Raw genomic sequence first — 21,355 nt, forward strand, 5'->3', positions numbered from 1 at the left:
AGAAATGTATGGGTAATGCTATTATGGATTGTATGGGTTATTATTTATTATGCTAAATATACAGTATCCACTTACGAAAGTTTACATTTTGAACATTTAGAGAAACCAATAAACCCTGTCTGGATTTACTTTCTCCTTTGTTTGGCCCTCATATGTGTTCTGTGATTTTCATGACCACTCTCAAAAGAAGAATGTGTTCTGTGTTAGTTAGATTCAGTTGTCAACTTGGCCAGGTGAACATACCTAGTTCTGTTGCTGCAGACACAAGCCAATGGTACATGAACCTCATCTGTTGCTAATTACATCTGCAGTCGGCTAGGAGGCATGTCTGCTGCAATGAGTGACATTTGACTTAATTGGCTGGTGCTTAAATGAGAGATCGCAATGTAGCACAGCTAAGCAGCTCGGCATTCCACATCTCAGCACTTGCAGCTCAGCCCAGGCCTTTGGAGATGCAGAAAGAAGTCACCCCAGGGAAAGTTGTTGGAACCCAGGGGCCTGGAGAGAAGACCAGCAGAGACCATCCTGTGCCTTCCACGTAAGAAAGAACCTCAGTGGAAAGTTAGCTGCCTTTCCTCTGAAGAACCAACAAAATAAATCCCCTTTTATTAAAAGCCAATCCGTCTCTGGTGTGTTGCATTCCGGCATCTAGCAAACTAGGACATGTTCCTTTATGGTTGTAGCATCAAAGAGACACTGTGGCAAGCAGATTGCACTGCCAGTGCATCTACTCTCTCTGGTACATCTACTGTTTTGGTGGCCATGAATAAAGTTGCTATAATCATTCACATAAAGGTTTTGTGTGGCCGTAAATTTTCATTTCTCTTGTGTAAATTCTAAAAAGTGGGATTCCCTGGCCATAATGTAAGTGCCCATTAGGATTTCAGAATTGTTATGGAGAAGATGCTCTTGTGTTCAATCTTTTCATCTACTCTATGAACAAAAGTGCTTATTAGGGATATTGTTTCCTCATTCAACAATTGTATGTAGGCGGGTAGAAAGCAGTTGAGTTCCCTTTTTGTTTTCATGGTCCTCTGGATCAGAAGGAAACACATATGGAATATACGAACTATTGGAGAGTCTTGGACTGATAATCTGATACTGTGTTAGAGGGGGATGTTTCAGGTGTCTTCCAGGGGTGGAGGGAGTAAGTGTATTTTGCGTGTAAAAGGACTGTAAGAAATTATTATAACACTTAGCTTTTGTTATGTAGTAAACTTCCTTAAAACTTAGTTATTTAAAACAAAATCTGTGTATAAGCCTGAGAATCACCCAAGAAACTGGATGATTCTTCTTTTTTGGGCCTGTTTTCTGTTGCTGGATTGTTGAAGATGGCCTCACTCACATGTCTTTTGGTTGGCTTGATGACTGCTAGGTCAATTAGGATGCCTTTGCAACATATCTCTCATTATCCAGAAGGCCAGCCTATGTTCATGTATATGGCAGTTGTTGCCAGCTCCCAGAAGGAGTAAGAGAACAAACTCCAATGTGCAAGTCCTTTCTAAACTTCTCAGCTTGCCTCATGTTTGCTAATTCCTATTGACCAAAAGAAGTTACACGACCAAGTCCGGATTCAAGGAGTGGAGAAATAAATTCCATCTCTTGATGGAATTAGAACATAAGCCATGCAAAGGATTGTGTTTAACATGGGAAGAATTTGAGGACATTTTAAAAGATTTTCTTGCTTTTCTCATTTCTTCCTGTAAAAGGATTTTATATCCCTGCCCTTTGCCATATGACTTGTAGAGACACTGGGAGGAATACATTTCCCTACCCCATTGATATTAAGATTGACCATGTGATGTGCTTTGACCAATGGAATGTGAGAACACATGATGTGTGCCATGCTTCAGCAGGAATTTTAAGAGCCATTGCATGATTCCTTGCCTTTGCCTTTGCTCATTTTCCTTCTGCCACAACAGTAGCATGTACTAAATTGGGGCTTCTCCTTTGGTCTGGATCTTAGAATGAAGAAAATATGCAGAACAGAGTCACAACTGTCTTTTAGAATGAATGAAAAACAAACCTTTGTTGTGGTAAGGCATTGAGTTTTGGTGGACATTCTTTGCCACAGTAGAACTGAGAGAAAGATTGTACTATTTTAGTAACTTCTCTTTTGTATAATTTGTCTATTCTTCTTAAATGTATCTTTCCTATTGATTTTAAAATTCTTAAAATTTTTCTTTTTTTTATTTCCTTCTAAGTTTGACCTTATCTCCTCCACTGTCACAAGAAAATTTCTCAAAAAAATATATACAGGACTTGCATTTCCTCACATACAATTTCACCCTAAACTACCTCTCTCATAACTTTAACAAAATAATTCTTACCAGATTCACAAATGATCCCCACATAGCTGGTTCTGCTAAATATACAGTATCCACTTAAGAAAGTTTACATTTTGAACATTTAGAGAAACCAATAAACCCTGTCCGGATTTACTTTCTCCTTTGTTTGACCCTCATAGGTGTTCTGTGATTTTCATGGCCACTCTCAAAAGAAGAATGTGTTCCTTTATGGTTGTAGTATCAAAGAGACACTGTGGCAAGCAGATTGCACTGCCAGTGCATCTACTCTTTCTGGTGCATCTACTATCTTGGAAGATGTCAGCTACAGGGTAAGCCTTTGGGTAAGATGACACCAACCATTTCATGTCCATGTTCTTGAGCATGCCCCACACATTGTTTTATCTAAATAAGTATTTTGATGATTTTTAACTCTGGGGTTCCCACGGTTTTATTGAGTAATGGCTTACAGCCTAGCTGCTCTGCCTCTTTTTCCTGTATGATATGCTATATTGCAAAGGATGAAAGACTTGCAGACAGAAAATCTCATTTTAATGCCTGGCTTTATAAGTGTTAATTGTGTGACTATGAGTCAGTAGCATTACCCCTCTGAACTGCCCTCTGCCATCTATAAAATGAAGACATTAAAAAATGCCTCTGTTACATTGTTCTATTGGAAGAACAATATGGTACTGATTATGAAAGGATCTTAAATGAAGGAATGGTCAAACTTAAGGCATTAGGCAACCTACATCCCTTATAGAATGTAAGCATTCTATAAAAAGCTGAGCAGTAGCCAACAGAACCTTATCCTATTTTTCCTTGTTTCCTGAGGCTAGAGCTCAACTGTTTCTCCACTGAATCAAAAGGAAATTAAAGATGATGAATAAGGGCAAGGGAGGATTCCTTCCTGTCCCAATAAAGAAAACAAGCTATTGCTTACTGGGATTCAGGAAGAGGTAGAACATACAATGTTATACAAACACAAAATTGAAGCTGGACTTTGTTTCAAATTAATATAGGAAGAGGAAAAAAAATGATAATGTCTACCTCTTCTTAATCCTTTACTCTTCTGGGTAGGTATAGTTACAGTGTATAAGATGGCTTAATTCAGGGTTAAAGCATAGAATTTAAAGACATAAATATTCACCAAACTGTTATTTCACCTGGAAATACCTTCTCTGTTCCTTAAGCTTTTCTACACCCTTCTTTTATTCAGTCCATCAGAAAGAGGACTGCTGCTGATTAGTACAGATACCCCAAGGTTATTATAGCAGAATCATCAGCCTATACTCAATGATCTATTTGCTCTAAGGCTCAATCAGAGTAAAGGTAATAAACTACACACAGCTTAACTGCTTAATCTTCCTTAGGAAACTAGTTTAGCAACTTAAAACATTCATTTGGGCATGATCATGCTGGACTGTATAAAATGATCTCTTACACATGTTACATTTTGCACTAAAACACTTATTTACATTATTCAATTTTAAATATCAGCATGACTTTTGCCACTCCTCTTACAAGAGAATGTAACAATGTTCATGGATAACTCTGTATATATAGGCAGGGATAATAAGAAATGGAACTTTCAGAAATCTCTAGTATAAAGCTGACATGATATGGGGCAGATGTCAGGAATCACAAGGATTATAGTGTGAATTATCATTCTTTGTGCCTCAGTTTAGAATGTAATTTATGTTCTTTAACGAATAAGTTTAACAAATATTTTGAGGCCAAGTTAGTGTCAGGTAAGGTTATAGGCACTAGTGTCACAGAAGTGGATATAATCACAGTCTCAACCCTGAGAGCAAACACAGTAATATCTGATAACCATGCTGTTGAAAAGATTAATCCATCTAGACACTGATATTCATGTATATGGTCCCTAATTTAGGGTAAGTCACTTACTTGAGCTTCAGTTCTCCCTTGTGAAATGAGGATGTTTAATTCTATCTATTTATTAATAACACTATCTAGTTATTAAATTGTGTTCTTTCAATAAAGGTGATTCATGTGCTACTATGAGATAGGTTGAGGTAGAAAAGTAGATAAGATTTTTGCTCTATCCTTCTTTTCAATCCAATCAGCCTTTCTTTTTTGTTTGCTTTTTGAGGATTCTACATGTAGCTCCTTCTGACATTCTGAATCTATGGTGGAAGAGTGACCTTGACAAATAATGATCTTGACATTGGTGTTCTGCCCAGAAGATTTTTTTATGTATGTAAATGTATCTTGTTAGAACTGGAAGGACTCACTTATTTTACAGATAAGGAAACTGAGTCCCAGAGGAATGGGTCCATTTAAGATAGTTTAATGTTATAATCATGGCTCTTGACAGGAGCCGGCACTCTAATGGACTAATTCTTACATCCTCATTTAAATTGTAACAATTCTGAATCTATTCAGCTTATTAGATACTTACCTTTCCTGTAGTACTTGCATTAAGGGGACAATTATATACCTATTATGTATCAAATTCACTCTATAAGCGTTTACTTGATTTTATTAAATCATCATTTAATGACACTACTTCCATTTATGGTGGTATAGAGGTCAGTGGATCCTAAATCTGCAAAACACCAAGTATAAAACAGGACAAAATTGTAAAAAGCAACCATTTCAGGGCTCTGGAAATTGACAAAATATGAACAAAAAATTGAGGGGCATTTATTTTTGAAAGTGGCTAGGATTTCAGGTAAGAACAGCAGCAGAGGTCTATGGTCTTCTTACTTGGGTCTTCTCTGACCTCCTACCCCTATTTAATCATCAAGAAATATAGTTTTGCCAAAACAAGGTTGGCCACAAAAGTAGCCAGAATTTTAAAGCATAGATTCAAGAAATGAGAGCACTATAGAAGGGCTGAGATAAACTCTCCACACATTCATGGCTATGGAAAAATAAGCACCTGTGTAGGGGAGACACAAGAGAACTCAGAAAAAATAAAAGCCATGGAAACTTGAGAGCTGGCTACTATTTTGAATGTGCTCCACAACCATATATAGATCAGCCAACAGAGAGTAGCTCAAAGTGTTTGAATATAATCTCTGCCCAAATAATTGGCTAGTCACAATGCTAATTAGAGACAGGTTTAAACCCTATAAAGCCAAGCAAAAAAATTAAGAATTTTTTTTTAAACTTTAAAAAGATATCAGTAGCTACACACTGAAAAAGAGAAAAGGGAGAAAGATGCTAGGTTAAGTTCAGAAATGTGGTTAATAACAAAAACCCTGATAAAAAGAAAACAGAATCCAGAGTTGCTATAAAATATGATCTATGATGTCTTCATAATTTTCAACCCAAAATTATAAGACATGCAAAGAATTAGGAATGTATGATCCATGCCCTGAATGGGCCAAGATGTTGGATTTATCAGATAATGATTTTACAAAAACTATTAAAATATGTTCAAAGAATTAAATTATGTTCAAAAGTTAATGGAAATATGATGAACATAGCCCAACATAAAGGGAATTTCAATAGAAAATTAGAAACTCAATAAAAGGAGGAAATTCTAGAGTTGAAAATACAGTAACAAAAATGAAAAATCTACTAGATGGGATCATCAGCAGGTTTGGGTTGGCAGTAGAAAAAAACAGTGAACTTGAAGATCAATCCCAGATTATTAATTCAAAGAACAGTTAGAAAAAAAAAGGAAAATAAGCACCTCAGACATTGTTAGAAAACAATCAAGCATACAGGTAATGGGAGACCCAGAAAAAAAGTAAAATATATAGGAAGAAAAATATTTGAAGAAATAATGGAAGGAATAGAAGATAATGTAAGAAGAAAAGTCAAACAACAATAACAACAAAATGAGACACATAGAAAACAAACAGCAAAATGGCAGAAATAAATACAACAATATCAATAATGACACTAACTATAAATGGACAAAATATCTCATTCAAAAGGCAGAGGTTGTCAGATTGGATAAAATAGCAAGATCCAATTATATGTTGGTGTTGGAGACACACTAATTTAATAATACAAACAGGTTCATGGGTAAAGGAGAGAAAAAGAAAAGCTTCCATGTGAACAGTGATTATAAGAGGCATAGAATGTCTATATTGCTATAAGACAAAATGACTTTAAAATAAGAAATATTGCCAGAGATAAGAGGAACAATTAAAGATGCTAAAAGTGATGATTCATCATGAAGATATAGCAATTATGAATGCATGTGAATATACATGCCCCAAAGCACATGAGGTAAAAATTCACAGAATTGAAAGGAAAAATTTAAAAATTTCATAATAGATGCATGTTTTAATACACTCCTATCAATACTTGATAGAACAATCAGAGAGAAAATCAGTAAGTATAGAAAATACCTTTCCTGATAATATAGAATACTTCTCCCAACAACATCAGAATATATATTCTTTTTGAGTATACTTTGATTTTGAACTTCTAGCCTCAGAAATTGTGAAGTGATAAATTCCTATTGTTTAAATCATTTATTGATTCAGAATCAGCCTTTCCCCATCAATTAAGAATGCACTCGAGGTTGCTGATCTTGGATAAATGGAATTCGGTGTCTATAAGAGTCATTCTCAGGGCTGGTTCTGGATGGTATCTAAATCCTGGCAGGTCTGTGTTGGGACCATGCTAAGTGCAAACTGCTATGCCATGTCCTACCTACACATTGTGTCATTTATTTCTTGTAATGACCCTAGTAGGGAGATGTTATTTCTCCCCAAGACTGAAGGAGGCAGAGGAGGTCATCTGAAATTACATGGTATGTAAATGGAGAACTGGACTCTAAGCCCCTCTAACCTGGTGCCTTGTGTTTAGTGCTCAGGCAGTGTTCTGAGTTCAAGAAACATCTCTCCATTCCTGAAAAGGATCTAATATGTATTCTGAAGCTCCCTTTTAGAAAACAAGAACGGGTGATAAAGGAAGTGAGTTTTTATTTGGACATGTTATGATAATTACAAATAATATCACAATGTAATAGATGCCTATTGTACACTGGACATATTACATCTCATTTAAACCTCTTTAGGCCCTGATGCTTAGTAATGTCCCATTTAACAAGCAGGTTTTTTTCCAGGGTTAGACGTGTATGATCTGAATCTAGAATACCTGACATTCTGGCTTTGTCCTTATTAGCTTTGTGACCTTTGAAAAAGTACTTAGCTGTTTGGCCTCTGATTATCTATAAAATAGAATAATAAGAAACCTGTCTCAAAGAGTTATGATGAGATAATGCATGTCAAATGCATAATAAGCATTTAGTGAAAAGATATCCATTACAATTTTCAAGTTATAGGAGCTGAAGTTAAACATCAGGGCACAGACCAAGTAGCAGAGAAAGAGCTGAATGTCTCAGGCCATCTTTCCCCACCCAGGCTGACTCCCCAGGAGAAGACTCCTGTGGATCAATTCATGTGTAGAATTCATCTATTTCATATTTGTTAACAAATCAGAAAAAACGAACCCACACCTCCAGTTTAGGATAGCTGTAATTGTCATTCCTCACCCTGATATAGATCAATTTGCCTGTAATGAAAAGGGAAATCACATGATGGAAGGAGGACTTTACTATAAATACTGTAGTTTTGGAGCCTATTATTTATGGGGTGGATAAACTGTCACTGTGGTGATATGAAAGGGGTACTCCAGTTTCACTTTGTAAATCCCACATCCTCCAGGCTCCAGGATGCATGCAATTAATCGGAATGTGTGGTCATTTGAGCAGGAGGAGCTGTACTACTTACCTAAAGCAGATTCACTTAAGTAAGAAAGATTATTTAAATGATATGCATAGAATTTTTGCAACAAGGTAAAACATTGACCAGATACTCTCAACCACTTTAGTTGCAAATATTTATGCCTATTTATCTAGGCATCCCCTGAGGGTCTAGACTAGGAGATTCTATTTATTTCAGCAAGCAATTATGGAGTATACTCAATGAGCAAAACAGTGTACCATGTACAGAGATTTTCCTGTGAGTAAGACACAGACTCCGCCCTCATAAAACTTCTTGGCTGCAAAGAAGATAGAAAATAAACAACTAATTACATAAATAACTGTTTAGTTATTGATCACTTTGAAGGAGGAAACTGGGGTGAGGGATCACAGAGAGAAGGATGAGTGGATACAATGAAATCAATTAGAAGCAATTGCAGAAACTCAAGTAAGATCAATATTGGCATGTTTCATTTTCCTTGTTTAAATGATGCTAAGGATCTGGAGGCTACTTGGGAACTAAGAAAATATTTCAAATGGCCTTAATTTTTATGTTAATATATACTTATATAGTATATAATTTATAATAGTCCTTAAATATATTGGTGCTTTTATTAATACAATTAGAAGTTATATTAAACATGGGAAGAGTAAGAGCCAGAGAGATTAAGAAATTTGCTCAATGCTCTGGAAATTAACGAAACTGAACTCATTTAAAAATAATTTCTTATTTCATATTCTCGTCAACTTCTGCTTCGATACTTTCTCTCCATGGTTTAACCAAATGTCTGAGGTTTCAGTATTAGTTGCTTATTGTATGTAATTGTATATTATGTGTTAGTTTGTGAATATTTCATCAGCCCTGAGATGAGAGAACCCTTAGTGTTATTGTTACAAAAGTTCTGGAATTGTCTAAGTGCAGTCCTTCTGCCAACCCAAGGACTTCATATGCTGTCAACTCCAAGTCATTGCCCTTTGGGTAGAGGACTCATGGCTGGAGACCTCCTCTCTGACAGCGTGAGCATAGTGAGGGTCTACAAATGTCTTCTAAGTGGAATTAAGCAGTCACACTAAAGCCTTTTCTATCGCAGGAAGAGATGAGCTATACCAACCCAGAAAAGATGGATTTACAGGGGTTTTATAATTGATGAACCTCAGATTTATGGGTCAGGAGACCAGACAAAATTGTTCATTTGACAATTACGTACATACTCTTAGGAAACAAATGAACTTAACATAAATTCCTGCTCAAGTGTCATCAAAGGCCCCCGTGGCCTTCTGAGATAAGTGAAGGCCTAATCCTTAAGGCTGCGAAATGGTAAAGTGGGTGGAGTCACTCTATAAATTTCATGTTCCTGTGAAATCTGCAGCAACACGGGAATGCATGAGGATGATTGTATGTGTGCAGCAGACATGCACAGTAATGCAGAAAAGTAGTGTGGAATGATTATAGCCTTCGGAATTGGAAAGGTTAGAGTTTGAATCCTATTTCAGTCACTCTGTAGTTGTGTGACTTTAGGCTATATCTCTAACTTCTCTAAGGCTCAGTTTTCTCATCTACAAAATGATTTTAAGAAAGGCATCCATTTTTAAGGTTGATGTAAGAGTGATAGTATATATTTAATATTAGAGCAAGAGAGAGAGACAGAAAGAGATAAAATAAATGTTTATTTAAGTGCAAGCTATTTTTTATGATGCATTTCTCAAATTACCCACAACTCATCATACTTTGAATTTTGATTATAGAGTCTTCCCAAAATCCTGGATAAGCTGGCCCCAGCATTCACAATGGGTAGCTGCAGCTTCCTTGTGGAGAAATCCCGAGCCTCCACAGCCCGGGTGGTGGTATGGAGAGAGATGGGGGTGTCCAGAAGCTACACCATGGAGAGCAGCTACTGTGGCTGCAACCAGGGTCCCTACCAGGTATGTGAGCCTGCTGGTTGGTCACTGGCAGTAAAACATCATAATGGGGGACTATCACAGACACTTCATTCCTGCTTTTCCACTGAAATGAGACGAAGGCTTCAAGTGGAATCTGGCCTATCTCTCTTGTCTTGTAGAACTGATTCATGATTGCCTTCACCTGCAACAAAAACTGCTGGAAGCAATGTGTGCATGCTTTCTGATTTAGTTTCCTAGTCAGCTACCCTCCCCCAGCAAGCAGCAGTGAGCCTCCTTCTGACATGCACCCTCAGCTTTTATAGAACCTCTGCCTAGCTCTATTATATGCATGACAATCTGTTGATGCTTTTTGCAATGAGCCGAGGAGTCCCCTATGCATCATAAAGGGTGGAGGTTGGTCTATAACTATTGTCAATACGTATTGTGTTTCTCTGTCTTCTGTGTTGATGCAAATCAGCAGTTCACCCTGTGATCCTGCCCTCACCAGAGGACACCAAAGTGTGTGTATGATGTGGGTCTCCCCAGGATGAGTGGGTCTGGGACTTGTGCTGTTGTGTTAGGGAAAGGGCTCTTGTACAATTCACATTCTTTCCACAGCTATATTAACTGCTTGAGCAGTGGGACAGCAGCTGCAGCAGGCTGTTCTTCCCCTTCCTTCACTAGAGGAGCATGAATCAGGTGCGTTGTGACAGTGCCAGGGTAATAGACTCTTTTAAATTTGTTAAGCAAACTGACAGGCTACTCCTTGGTGACTCCACTCAACCCCAAGAATACCTGAACTTCACCAGCATTCAAGCTCATTGTGTTGGCCTTAACAGTCTCCTGGAACAGCCAGGAAGTACTTGGCATCTGTACAAAATCTGGAGCTTGTAAGAATCTGTTAGCTATCAAAAGCTGTACAGGAGTGACAGGCGATGAACATTATCAAACTTCCCACCTGACCAAAGAGTTTTTCGACTTATGGCTACTGAATCATCCATTTTGAACCACTAATTCTGTCAAATAGCCAGTTAGTCTAAACAACTGCTTGGAAGAATTTTTATTACTGAATTAACCAGTCACTAGACTGGATCAATCCTGATTTATCCATGTTCATGTAGATGCAGAAGAGTGAGCTCACTGAATGTGCACAAAAAGCTTCATTTTCTTCTCAAGCTGTGCTGCAAGTTACTTACCTCTATGAAACTTTGTATTTCATATATCAAATGCAGATCATAATCAGAATTCCTCTCCTTTCTACCACTCAAGATTTATGTAAAGGCCAGAAGAGACAGTGTATATGAATGTCCTTGGAGATTATATCATCAGGGATCTGTTCACTCTCTTGGCATTCAAAACTGTAAGATAAGAAAACATGCCTGGAATATTATGATTCTAAGGCGTTATGGATATAGCCTTGTGCCTTTCTAGCTGTATGCCTCTTGGTGGGAAGGGGCCAGTCACTTATTTAAAAGATTACTATATGCAACCCTACACAGACTTATTGGATTTGTGACTTTCATAGACTTTGTTTCCCAAGCACCAATTCAGGCTAACAGCCTCTAGTAACATAAATATCAATGCCATTCATTACTTATCAACTGGAAACTCAAAGTCCTTTGGAGCTGCTATTTGAAAACTAAATCATTGTAGGCCCTTACCAACTCTTGATCTTCACGCCATGAATGCAACAGCTGTTGGAAATGAGAGAGTGAAAGAGGGGTGACCCAATGTAGTAGTTTTCTGTTATCAGCCCAGCGTTTGCCCTGTGAAATTTTCCACATGGCCTGGAGTCTTTGGAGGTGAGGAAGAATGGAGAAATAACTGGCTAGAGAAAACCCTAACCATGCCAAACTTGGTTTTCCTGAAACAATGCTATCCTCTATATGAAACACCTCTCCAAATGAGTTGTTTTTACCCTTCATTTGTTTTTCTGTCCTTCCAAACATTGTTGAGTAACTGAGCAAAATTGCAGACAGTGAGCAAGGACAAGGTGAGTAATTTTACATGCGGGAGGGCCCACCCCAGAGGAAGGAAACCAGTCCAGTGCTGCGTGTTTCGGTGATTTTGTTTGAGGTATATAATGGAGTCTATGAGCTATAAAGCAGTATAGAAATTTCCATCTTCAACATATTGCAAATGATTTTTGTACATTGGGAAGCCAAGTCCCAGTTGGGTCTTGAGGTTATTATTCTAAGGTCATCTTTCCATTTTTTGTTTAGCATTACCATTTATCCAAAAGATGGAGACTAGTTAAATATACCCTCGGGGGGCATTCCTTCCTTCCTTCATAAGAATATAAATATTTTTGCAGTTTCTCTAGTTAACATAGCTTTAAAGTAGTTCCAATCATTTCTCCCCCAGCACACTAAGTACCTGATTTGTTAGTATTGAAATGAAATGTCATTTCTTATAGTGACATTTATGTTGGAACTGCTTTAAAGAACATAAGCTATTACCTTCAAATAATTATTATTAATATGGTATTTTCTCTCCTATTTTCCAGCCTATAGTTAGCAATTTAAAAATTCCTCCTGCTTTTGTTTCTTTGGTATAGATCTCTACTGCGAGGTCATACACTTAGATTCATAGTTTGCATTTAATGTGGAAGTCCCCCACTGAAAGATTTACTTTACCTATAACTGACTGGCCCAAAGCTATTGACGCTTTTGAGTGCAAAATCCAAAACTGAATGATTCATCTTTTGGGGACTTGTTTTTAAGAGGAATCCACTCTATGTGGGCAGCTATATGTTTTACACTGAGTATTTGTGACCTGGAGGGTCACATACATTATGTGTTTGCACATATGAAAGCATGCAACTAGATCCCATGGGCTGCTGTGGTTTTGAAAGATAATATAAGCTCCCACACAGGCAGGTCATTTATATTTTGCTTGGCAACATTGCTGACTTGTGGGGTAGCCAAGGGGATCTTAGTCAGAGGAAGGACAAAAGATGGGTGAGTAAGCTGAAATTTGAAGGATTGGTTTAAATCGTATTTTAATTTCCTACCTGAAAACAGCCTATCTTATATTGTAGACCCTGTCTGCAATGTATCTTCTTCAAGCCAACAGAAGGATACGTCTAAAACTCTAATCTATTCAAGTCACAACACTGCCCGTAATCCTTTAATGTCTCTTCATGTCTAGATAAAATCCATGATAAAATCTTACTGTGACACATAAGGCCTTTCCAATCTTCTCATGCATCTTTTTTTAAATACTCAATATATACCATAGTATAATGTAGGTACTAAAAATGTTTGATGACTGAGTGAACAAATAAATGAATTGTGATTTCCAGGCAAGGTCAGATGAATATCCTCTCTATCCATGAACAGCTTGATAAAGGGAAGAAACTACCATGACCTAAATATGATTAGGAGCCATTAAAAAATGGAGATGGTAAGAAGATAAGAGTGGTCGCTATAGGTGGAAACAAAGTGTGTGGGAAATGTATAAGAATGCAATGCTGCGATCTCTCAGACTTGTCACTGTTTACATGATTTGAGAGCAGCTAATGGATTCTTTCCCAGAGTAAGGCAATACTAGTCCAGGTGTGGAATCTCACATGGCCACATTCTAATAACAGGTGATGATTAGACAGAAGGACTTCCTTCAGCACAGGTGGCAGATACTTCAATTCACTCTTCAGATCCCTCTTCAGGACCCAGGCATGGAATCCCAGGCTGATCACAGCTGTATCCAGCACCAGGACATGCCTTCAGCTGAAGGAAGTTGCCTTGCCCAAAGTTATGCCCCCTTCCCTGGGGGCAGCCTGCATCCATGGCTGGTCCAAGAGGAAATGCAAAGGCTTCCCTCAGTTTGGATAACTCTGAATGGTCATCCCAGCTCCAAAGCTCCCTATAGAATCAGCTGGGGCCTCTGTTGCAATTGCTTTATAGTTCAACTTTCCCCTCTGCCCAGATCTGCTTTCCTCACCATTCCCAGGTGTTCTGGAAAACACTTGCCAAAAATCCTTCTGCATGCAAATCTCAGAGTCTCAGAGGATGTTTCCTAGGGGAAATTGACTTACAACAATATTTTAGAAAAGGCTTAGATTTGAAAATATGAATGTTGGAACTAAGCACTTAAACTGTTGAAGATGAGTTAATAGGGATGAATTTCATGTAAGAAACTAAATAATATGAACTCAGCTTGCAGGGTTCCCAGTGTCCCTTGTCCAGATAGGTCTAGAGACTTTGCAGCTCAATGCTGGTGTGCCTGTTTAGTGTTGCTGTGGTTCAGAAGGGAGGTTGGGTCAGACAAGAAAATACAGAATAGGACCAAGGACTAAGAAGAAGTTTGTATTCTTGTCTTCATATTGTCATCCTGTAACAACCCTTCTCCACCCCCACCCCCCAAATTATAATAGCTCCTACTTTCTCTCAACCTCATAACCAGACAAATGAGAAGTTTTAGATTTTCTTGGAATATCTTGAAAGACGAGTGTCAGTAATGCTACATATTATGAATGCTAATCAATGCTGCTTGAATATTATAAAACACAATGGCCTTAAGGTAGCAATGTTAGGAATCTCTAGGGAAACAGAACCGGCAAGAGATATGTGTGTGTGTGTCTGTATATGCACACACACACATATATAAAATGTAAATATTATGAGATTTATTATAGGAACTGCTCACACAACTGTGAGGATGGGTGAGTCCAAATTCCACAGGGCAGGCCACAAGCTGGGAACACTAATGAAAGTTTTTAATGAGTTCCCCAGGAGAAACTGGTTGGCTGAAATAGAAGTGGGAATTCTTCCTTCTGACTGATGAAATCATCTGTTCTCCCTTGAAGGCCTTCAATTGATTGGATGACTACTTCTCTCATTGCTGAAGGCAATCTCTTTAGTTGATTGTAGAAGTAATCAGCCATAAATTCAGTTGATTTATTGATGATTTAAATCCATGCAATATCCTCACAGTAACTATCAGGCCAGTGCTTTCTTGACCAAAAAACTAAACACTATAATCTAGCCAAGTAGACACATGAATTTAGCCATCACAGTCCAATCCTTGTCAATTTGGCATTTATGCACATTTCCTTAAACTACACTTAATCCCTAAATAAAAATAAATGTCATATTTTTGCCTAACTATATTCAAATGTTCTACATATAACCAGAAACACACTCTTTCCCAAAAGAGGTTTCACGTCTTTGAGTGATATTCACTCTTAAACTTGATTTCCTAGCTGCCAAAACAAACACCATGCACTGGGATGGATTAAATAATGAGCATTTATTGACTCATGGGGTCAAATCTAGGAGAAGTCCAAAATCATGGCATTAGCAAGGCAATCCTTTCTCCCGGAAAACTGTGGCATTCTGGGCTGGTTGCTGGCAATCCTTGGTCTTTGACTTTTCTGTCACATGGAATGCGCATGGTGGCCTCTCCTACCTTCTTCCTTTTCTTCCAATTTCCATTAACATTCAGCTTTGGGCTGCTCTCTCTGGCTTTTTATCTGACTGACTTTTACTATGCTTGTAAAGGGACCCCAGTAATCTGAATTAAAGCTTAACCTGATTCATTTGGGCCACACCTTAACTGACATAACATCTTAAAGATATCTTTTTTTTACAATGGGTCCACACCCATAGGAATAGATTAAGGTTAAAAACATGTTTTCCTAGGGTGCATAACTCCAAGCTCCCACAGATAACATACACATTGTGGTACTGTTTGTTAAGCCTTTAAATTAATAATAGGTTAAATTATTGCATCTTTGCTACCATATCACAAAATAGGTTTTATTATTATCATTAAATCCAGTTCGCAAAGGAAGACACTTATACAGAGAGGTTAAGAGCTTCTCAGGGTCACACCCTAGTAAGTTTTAGAGCCAGAATTTGAACACAAGCAGGTCTGGCACTAGAATCTTTGCTTTTACATCCCTGCTTTCCACCTAATAAAATGAGTTTGGTGAAATGAGCCCTGGGCTTTGGGAACAAGAGACCCAGTTTCGGCTCTTGGCTGACACCAGCTAGATTTGCAGCAACAGGTAAATTGTTTAACTTTTTTTGGATTTCAGTTTTCTTATTTGTAGAAGGATGAGATGATTATAGCTAAGAGATGGACATGGTTTCTGCTAAATTGTGCTTGATTAAGGCTTCCTGTGCTGGATTCCCAAGGGGCTAATTGATACCTAGACCAGGGTGAGCAGCAGGATGGTGAAACCTCTCGAATTCTGGGGATACATAGTTTTCCAGGGAGGAGGTCTTCTGCTCTTAGCACCCATGAGTTGTCAGGTGATTTGGGCTGCTTTATCTGTCCCGCTTTTCCAATTCTACCTTGGCCTATCTTCTAGTTTCACCTTTCCAGGATAAACAAATGGACAGGAGAAGGATTTAAATTCTTCCAAAGATTGATGGACTTAAAATCCTGTTCTGATAAAGTGAGCACAACACTAATCAGATCTTCAGGACACTCCTCACAGGTAGTTGTTTTGTGTGGGGCCCCATGGACATTACCTGGGACTTACAGAAATGCAGAATCTCAGGCCCTGTATATTGAAACTGAACCAGCATTTTAACAAGATATACAGGTGAGCTATCTTCATGGTCAAGTTTAAGCAGCACTGCTTTAGGGAACCTTTGGGCACTAGGGGACTGAGGGAGGTGAGCAGAGATTAAAGATCAAGAAAGGGAAGTCAATGGGGGACTGTTATTTTTCCCTTAGGGCAAGGACATTTTCAGAATTTCTTTGAGCTACAATGAGATGCTGTATGTGAATGTGATTTCATTGTTAAAAGTGATCCCTTTTAGTTGATCTGTGCCAGCATTTCAAGGTTAAATCAGCTCTTTTTCATTCCCGTATTTTCTAACTGCTTTCCCCTCCCTCATGCATAGAAAACAAAAGGACAATCTTCCAAAAGTCCATTTTTCAGTTGGAATGCCACATTGTTCATTGTAGATGTAAATAGGAAGTCCACATGCTAATATATTATTTTTGTATGAACTACTATTTGAACCATTTATGCCAACACTCTCTCCTTTTTTATTAACTGTGATTCAACAAGAGTTGCTTGGTTGTTCTGTTTTTTCTTTTTTCATTTTAAATTTCTTTGTACATGAACTCCACGTACATTATACAGTTTATTAACTCACTGCTGCCTTAATGATATACTAAAATATTGTCCTCATTCTGTAGCCCTCAATTCTGTAATGTCTGTCAGCATTGTGATAGTATATTAAAAAGAATTAAATAAAAATCAAGAGGCAGAGATGCTAATAAGGTTGCCAGCAGGAGCTTTCCCTGGGATTACTAAAGCCCTGGGAGCTTTGAATTTTAAATGCCTATTGTAGAAAATGGTTCATTGTATCAAAAATAAAGAGATAATCTGACCCTTTGGATAATCAAATGAACCTCAAATGACCTCTGATCCTTTCAAAATAATTTGGCTTCAAACAACCAAGAAGTAGAAAAGATGGTTTATTTCCACATACCTTACTCTTCCCGTGGGATCAATGTAAATGCAATAGACTGAATATCCATAAGAAGATACCCTCAAGTAACAGACATATAAAATTTAAGAGAGTATTGATTTTGCCCAGGGTTTTATTAAGCTTGGAGCAAAGGGGAAAAGAACTGACCCTACCCGGGATGCTTCTCTTGGGTCCTTGGTGCATGATTGTGTTCCTTGAAATAGCTTCTCCATCTAGATGGGCTGAAAAAGGCAGACTCCAGGTTATGAAGGATTATCCATGGGGCGTTCTCTCACAAACCATCAAGCTAGGAATTTATCTTTGAAATGGAATGGATCTGAACTATAACACTCTCCTTGATTATGAGGGACAGATGTGTGTTCAAATCCTCCAGCCAATTCTTCAACATTCTTCACCACTTCTCCACTCCAATAAAGCAACCTCAAAGATTTCTATTTCAAAATATATGCTGTGTTCTCTGAAAGTAAATGACTGGAGAGCAGTTTAGAGGACATTGAACTCTGTTGTTAGAAGGTGGGGCAATGGAAGTTTCTATAGGCATTTATAATTGTTCCTTCAATTAGTCAACATGTATTTGTTAGGTATCTATTTTAATCTGAAGTTTGTGGCTGGGCTTTATAAAACTAAAAGCACTTAGCCAGTGCCACATGACATGGTTAGTTCATCTTCATTCTTCATTCATTCTTTCATTCATCATCCAATAAACCTTTCTTAAAATCCAGATAATATGTTAGGTGCCAAGAACATGATGTAGAGTAGAATTGACAAGCTTCCTGCTCTCCTGGAGTTTATTGTCCAGCCACAGAGGCAGATAAGTAAGCAGTAACAGCAAAGAATAATTTGAAAAGAACTGGGCACTACAAGAGAATATAGAAGAAGAGAATGATGATTCAGGAGTTTGATAATTGCTGATTGAGTTGAATATGAATTATCCACAAGTTTGTTGTCAAATTGAAAACAAATTTGTGACTTTTCTCGGTAAAGTAGAGAATAATGGTTTGAAAGTAAGGCAGGGTAGGAAATTCTTGTTTTTTTCTTTCATCCCAGTCTTCTTTCATTTTACTTCTGTCTTATTGTTTTGTTTTTTTTTATTTCATGGAGTATCACATTGCAGGTTTTCATCTGAATATCCTGGCATATACAAGTATATAATCCTATTCCTTATTCCAGCATTCTTTTTAGGGCCACACCAAAATGCTTTGTAGGTTTTCTACAGAGCTTAGATACCTCTGTCTCCCTTAAGACAACCATGGAATCACAAAGCTCAAAAATGATTCAAAACCCATAGACTCACAAAAAGTAGTGAAATTTAAATAAGGGCACTCTTAGTTATTTTGTTCCAAATGGAATTCTGGCTAATATCCTGATGTATTTCTGAAAACAACAAAAGTCAAATTGTAATGGATTACAGTTTTATGACAATTTCATTGATATTATCTCATATGAACTGCAAAACCACCATAGACCAAGAATGAGAGAACATGAAATGAGGGAAAAGGAAAGTGAGCCAGGGGCAGGATGGAAAGTAAGGCAAAGTGCTGTATTGTTTCATTGGCCAAGCTGCCAGGTAGGTCCACTAAGTTATGTTGGAGGTTTCTGGGTAGGCTTTTGCAGGAACCATTGGCCAGAAGAGAGGTTGAAAGGGAAAGAGAAATCATTTATTTGCCTGCTGAGGCTCATTTCCCATTAGTCAAAATTTGTCCCTAGAAGATAAAAATCCTCACATGGGCACAATCTTGGCCCTACTACATCCCCTCACCCTAGTCTATAAATGGTGAGAGAAGCCAGAAATTCAAGATGTGAGGCTGGTTGGCCTTGCTGTATAGTAATAGTGAATAAGGAAATCCTCCCAGGAATGCAGCTGGTTAGCCCCAGGCCCTGCCATTGTGAGAACCCAAGAAGACAGGTGGCCCCTGAAGCAAAACAAATATTTCACTGGAGGTCCAGGAGCTGATGCCATCAAGGAAATCTGAGGATGCACAGGAGATAGGTTCCATACAGTTCCCAAGAACCTCTTTTTATTTTTATTTTTTTGTAGACTTCATTCAGCCGGTTAGTTCAGAACACCCTCAAGAGCATGCAGATAAACAGAACTGAAGAGGTGAAATCCATTGGAAATGACTCACAGGATCAATACTCAGTGATCTGGAGAGCAGGGACCTGTCTTCCCCTCCATAGCCGCTGGCCCAATCCACTAAGTGAGGCGCTCACAGGTGCTCAGTTAGTGTGGAGGGAAGGCTAAATGTTGCCATCCCCTAACAACTTGATTGCAGGTTAACAATCGCTACATGTTGTTGTACTAAATTTGATTTATCTTACATGTCAATCTTCTATACTTATTATAAAATTTTAGATTTGAGTTTACTCTTGATAAAGAGTGAGTCCCCAATAGCAGAAACTAGTAACCTCACCTCCATATATCTTCCCTAAGGAGTTTAGAAGACAGGGTTTACATGTGTGCTCTGATGCTTGTTTTATCCATTGAGAAAATGTTTTTTACTAATCGAGCATTGCAGTACATGAGTCAGGAATGAGATAATCTAACTGTGGCCTCTTGTAGGTGAGCTGCACAGCACGAGTTTAGCTTCAGCTAGGCAGATGCAATATTAACCTATGCGTAGCTGTGTCCTTCATTTTAAGTAAGTTCACTTAACAGAACTTGCAATTTTATGAAACTGTTTAGAAAAGTACTGTCCTTTCACTTGTACTGAAACAGTTCTCAGACTGAAATGAATCTCTGGTCATATACTAGTTTCTAGAAATGTTTTGAAGTATCATTGTCTACTTCTAGAAGTTATAAAACAAATTAGCAATATCTAATACTTGTGACTTTTGACCCTGAGCTCCACTTATAGAAATTTAATTGTAGAAGTGCATGAAGATACGTGTGCAAGTGTACCATTTTTTGTTAATGTTGAAAGAGTATAAACAACTTTATGGTCCATCAGCAGAGAATTAGTGAAATAATGGTTTGAACAATGAATGACTTAGAAGGAAGAAGATAACATTTAAACTGATTTTAGTACTTTTGTACACTAACTCCATCATTTATTAGCTCTGTAATTTGGGGTATGCTATTTATTCTTTTTAGCCTTTAATGTTGTCAAAACCAGAAACATGGAGATAATGATTGCATCTACCTCAGAGTATGAAACACTTAACATATATGTCCACAAAATACTAGTTAATCCTCATTCTACATCATCACTATCCTCTTGCTTATATTGTTATACTCAGTTTACTGACATAAAAATCGAGGTGAAGAAAATTTAGGGTGCATCCAAATGCTTGACATCTACTTGGTGTTGGGATTGGAATTTGTTCTAATTCTAATTAGAACACACTAAATCCTTTGTCAGTTATACCATGTTGCCTTGTGTTGATGAAATTTTCAGATAGCACAAAGCTGGGACAAGCAACTACTGTATTATATGGAAGAATTAGTGTCTAGAAAGATCCTAGCAAACTGGAATCCTGGGCAAAATCTCAAAAGAGAAATTTAGTATAGATAACTGAGAAGTCCTAAATTTGGTGAAAACAGAAAGCACTCAAATACAAAAAAGACTTATTAAAAATATATTTAGGGATTTTACTTACTGGCAATGTAATATGAGTCAAATATGAATTATGGATGTTAAAAATATGAATGTGAGAGTTCATTCCATTGAAATTGCCATAATGCCTGGAATGAAAAAGATGATATTTCTACCAACTCTAATTCACTCTAATCATACTGGAAAATGTGTTCCATTCAATATGAATCAATTTTAGGGTACTCAAGGGAGAATTGTAGTAGAAGTGAGCACTGGTCAGGTTAAAAGAATCTCATGAGCTATGCTATAGAGAATGGAGTTTATTTAGAAAATAATAAGTATCCATCAATGTGGTTAAAGGAAAGAAATAGCAGGGTTGTATCTGTCTTTTAATAACTGTGGGTAGATAGATTTGAGAACAGAGAGACCAGTCAGAAGTCCCTTCATATTTGGTAGGGACTGCAGAGACTCTGGGACCAAATGAGAAAGATTTAAGAGATGTTCAAG

General features: G+C 37.7%; 1 protein-coding gene and 1 long non-coding RNA gene across 6 annotated transcripts in view; one reads left to right on the forward strand and one right to left on the reverse strand.

Annotated features, from left to right (window-relative positions):
- AGBL1 (AGBL carboxypeptidase 1) overlaps positions 1-21,355 on the forward strand; it is an 872,209-nt gene that overhangs the window by 474,171 nt on the left and 376,683 nt on the right. For all 4 annotated transcript variants that reach the window (XM_077124136.1, XM_077124138.1, XM_077124137.1 and 1 more), the window contains 2 exons: positions 2,468-2,617; positions 9,727-9,903. In XM_077124136.1, the coding sequence (XP_076980251.1) occupies positions 2,468-2,617; positions 9,727-9,903 (327 nt within the window). The remainder of the gene's footprint in view (positions 1-2,467; positions 2,618-9,726; positions 9,904-21,355) is intronic.
- The window catches only part of LOC143652496 (uncharacterized), a 59,998-nt gene that overhangs the window by 16,620 nt on the left and 22,023 nt on the right, over positions 1-21,355 (reverse strand). The window contains exon 4 of one of the 2 annotated variants that reach the window (XR_013160725.1): positions 11,058-11,219. This is a non-coding gene — a long non-coding RNA (uncharacterized LOC143652496). Of the gene's footprint in view, positions 1-10,913; positions 11,220-21,355 lie in introns of those variants that run through there. The other variant, XR_013160724.1, reaches the window with a different exon arrangement.

This window comes from Tamandua tetradactyla, chromosome 12, assembly GCF_023851605.1.
Source record: "Tamandua tetradactyla isolate mTamTet1 chromosome 12, mTamTet1.pri, whole genome shotgun sequence".
Classification (NCBI taxonomy): domain Eukaryota; kingdom Metazoa; phylum Chordata; class Mammalia; order Pilosa; family Myrmecophagidae; genus Tamandua; species Tamandua tetradactyla.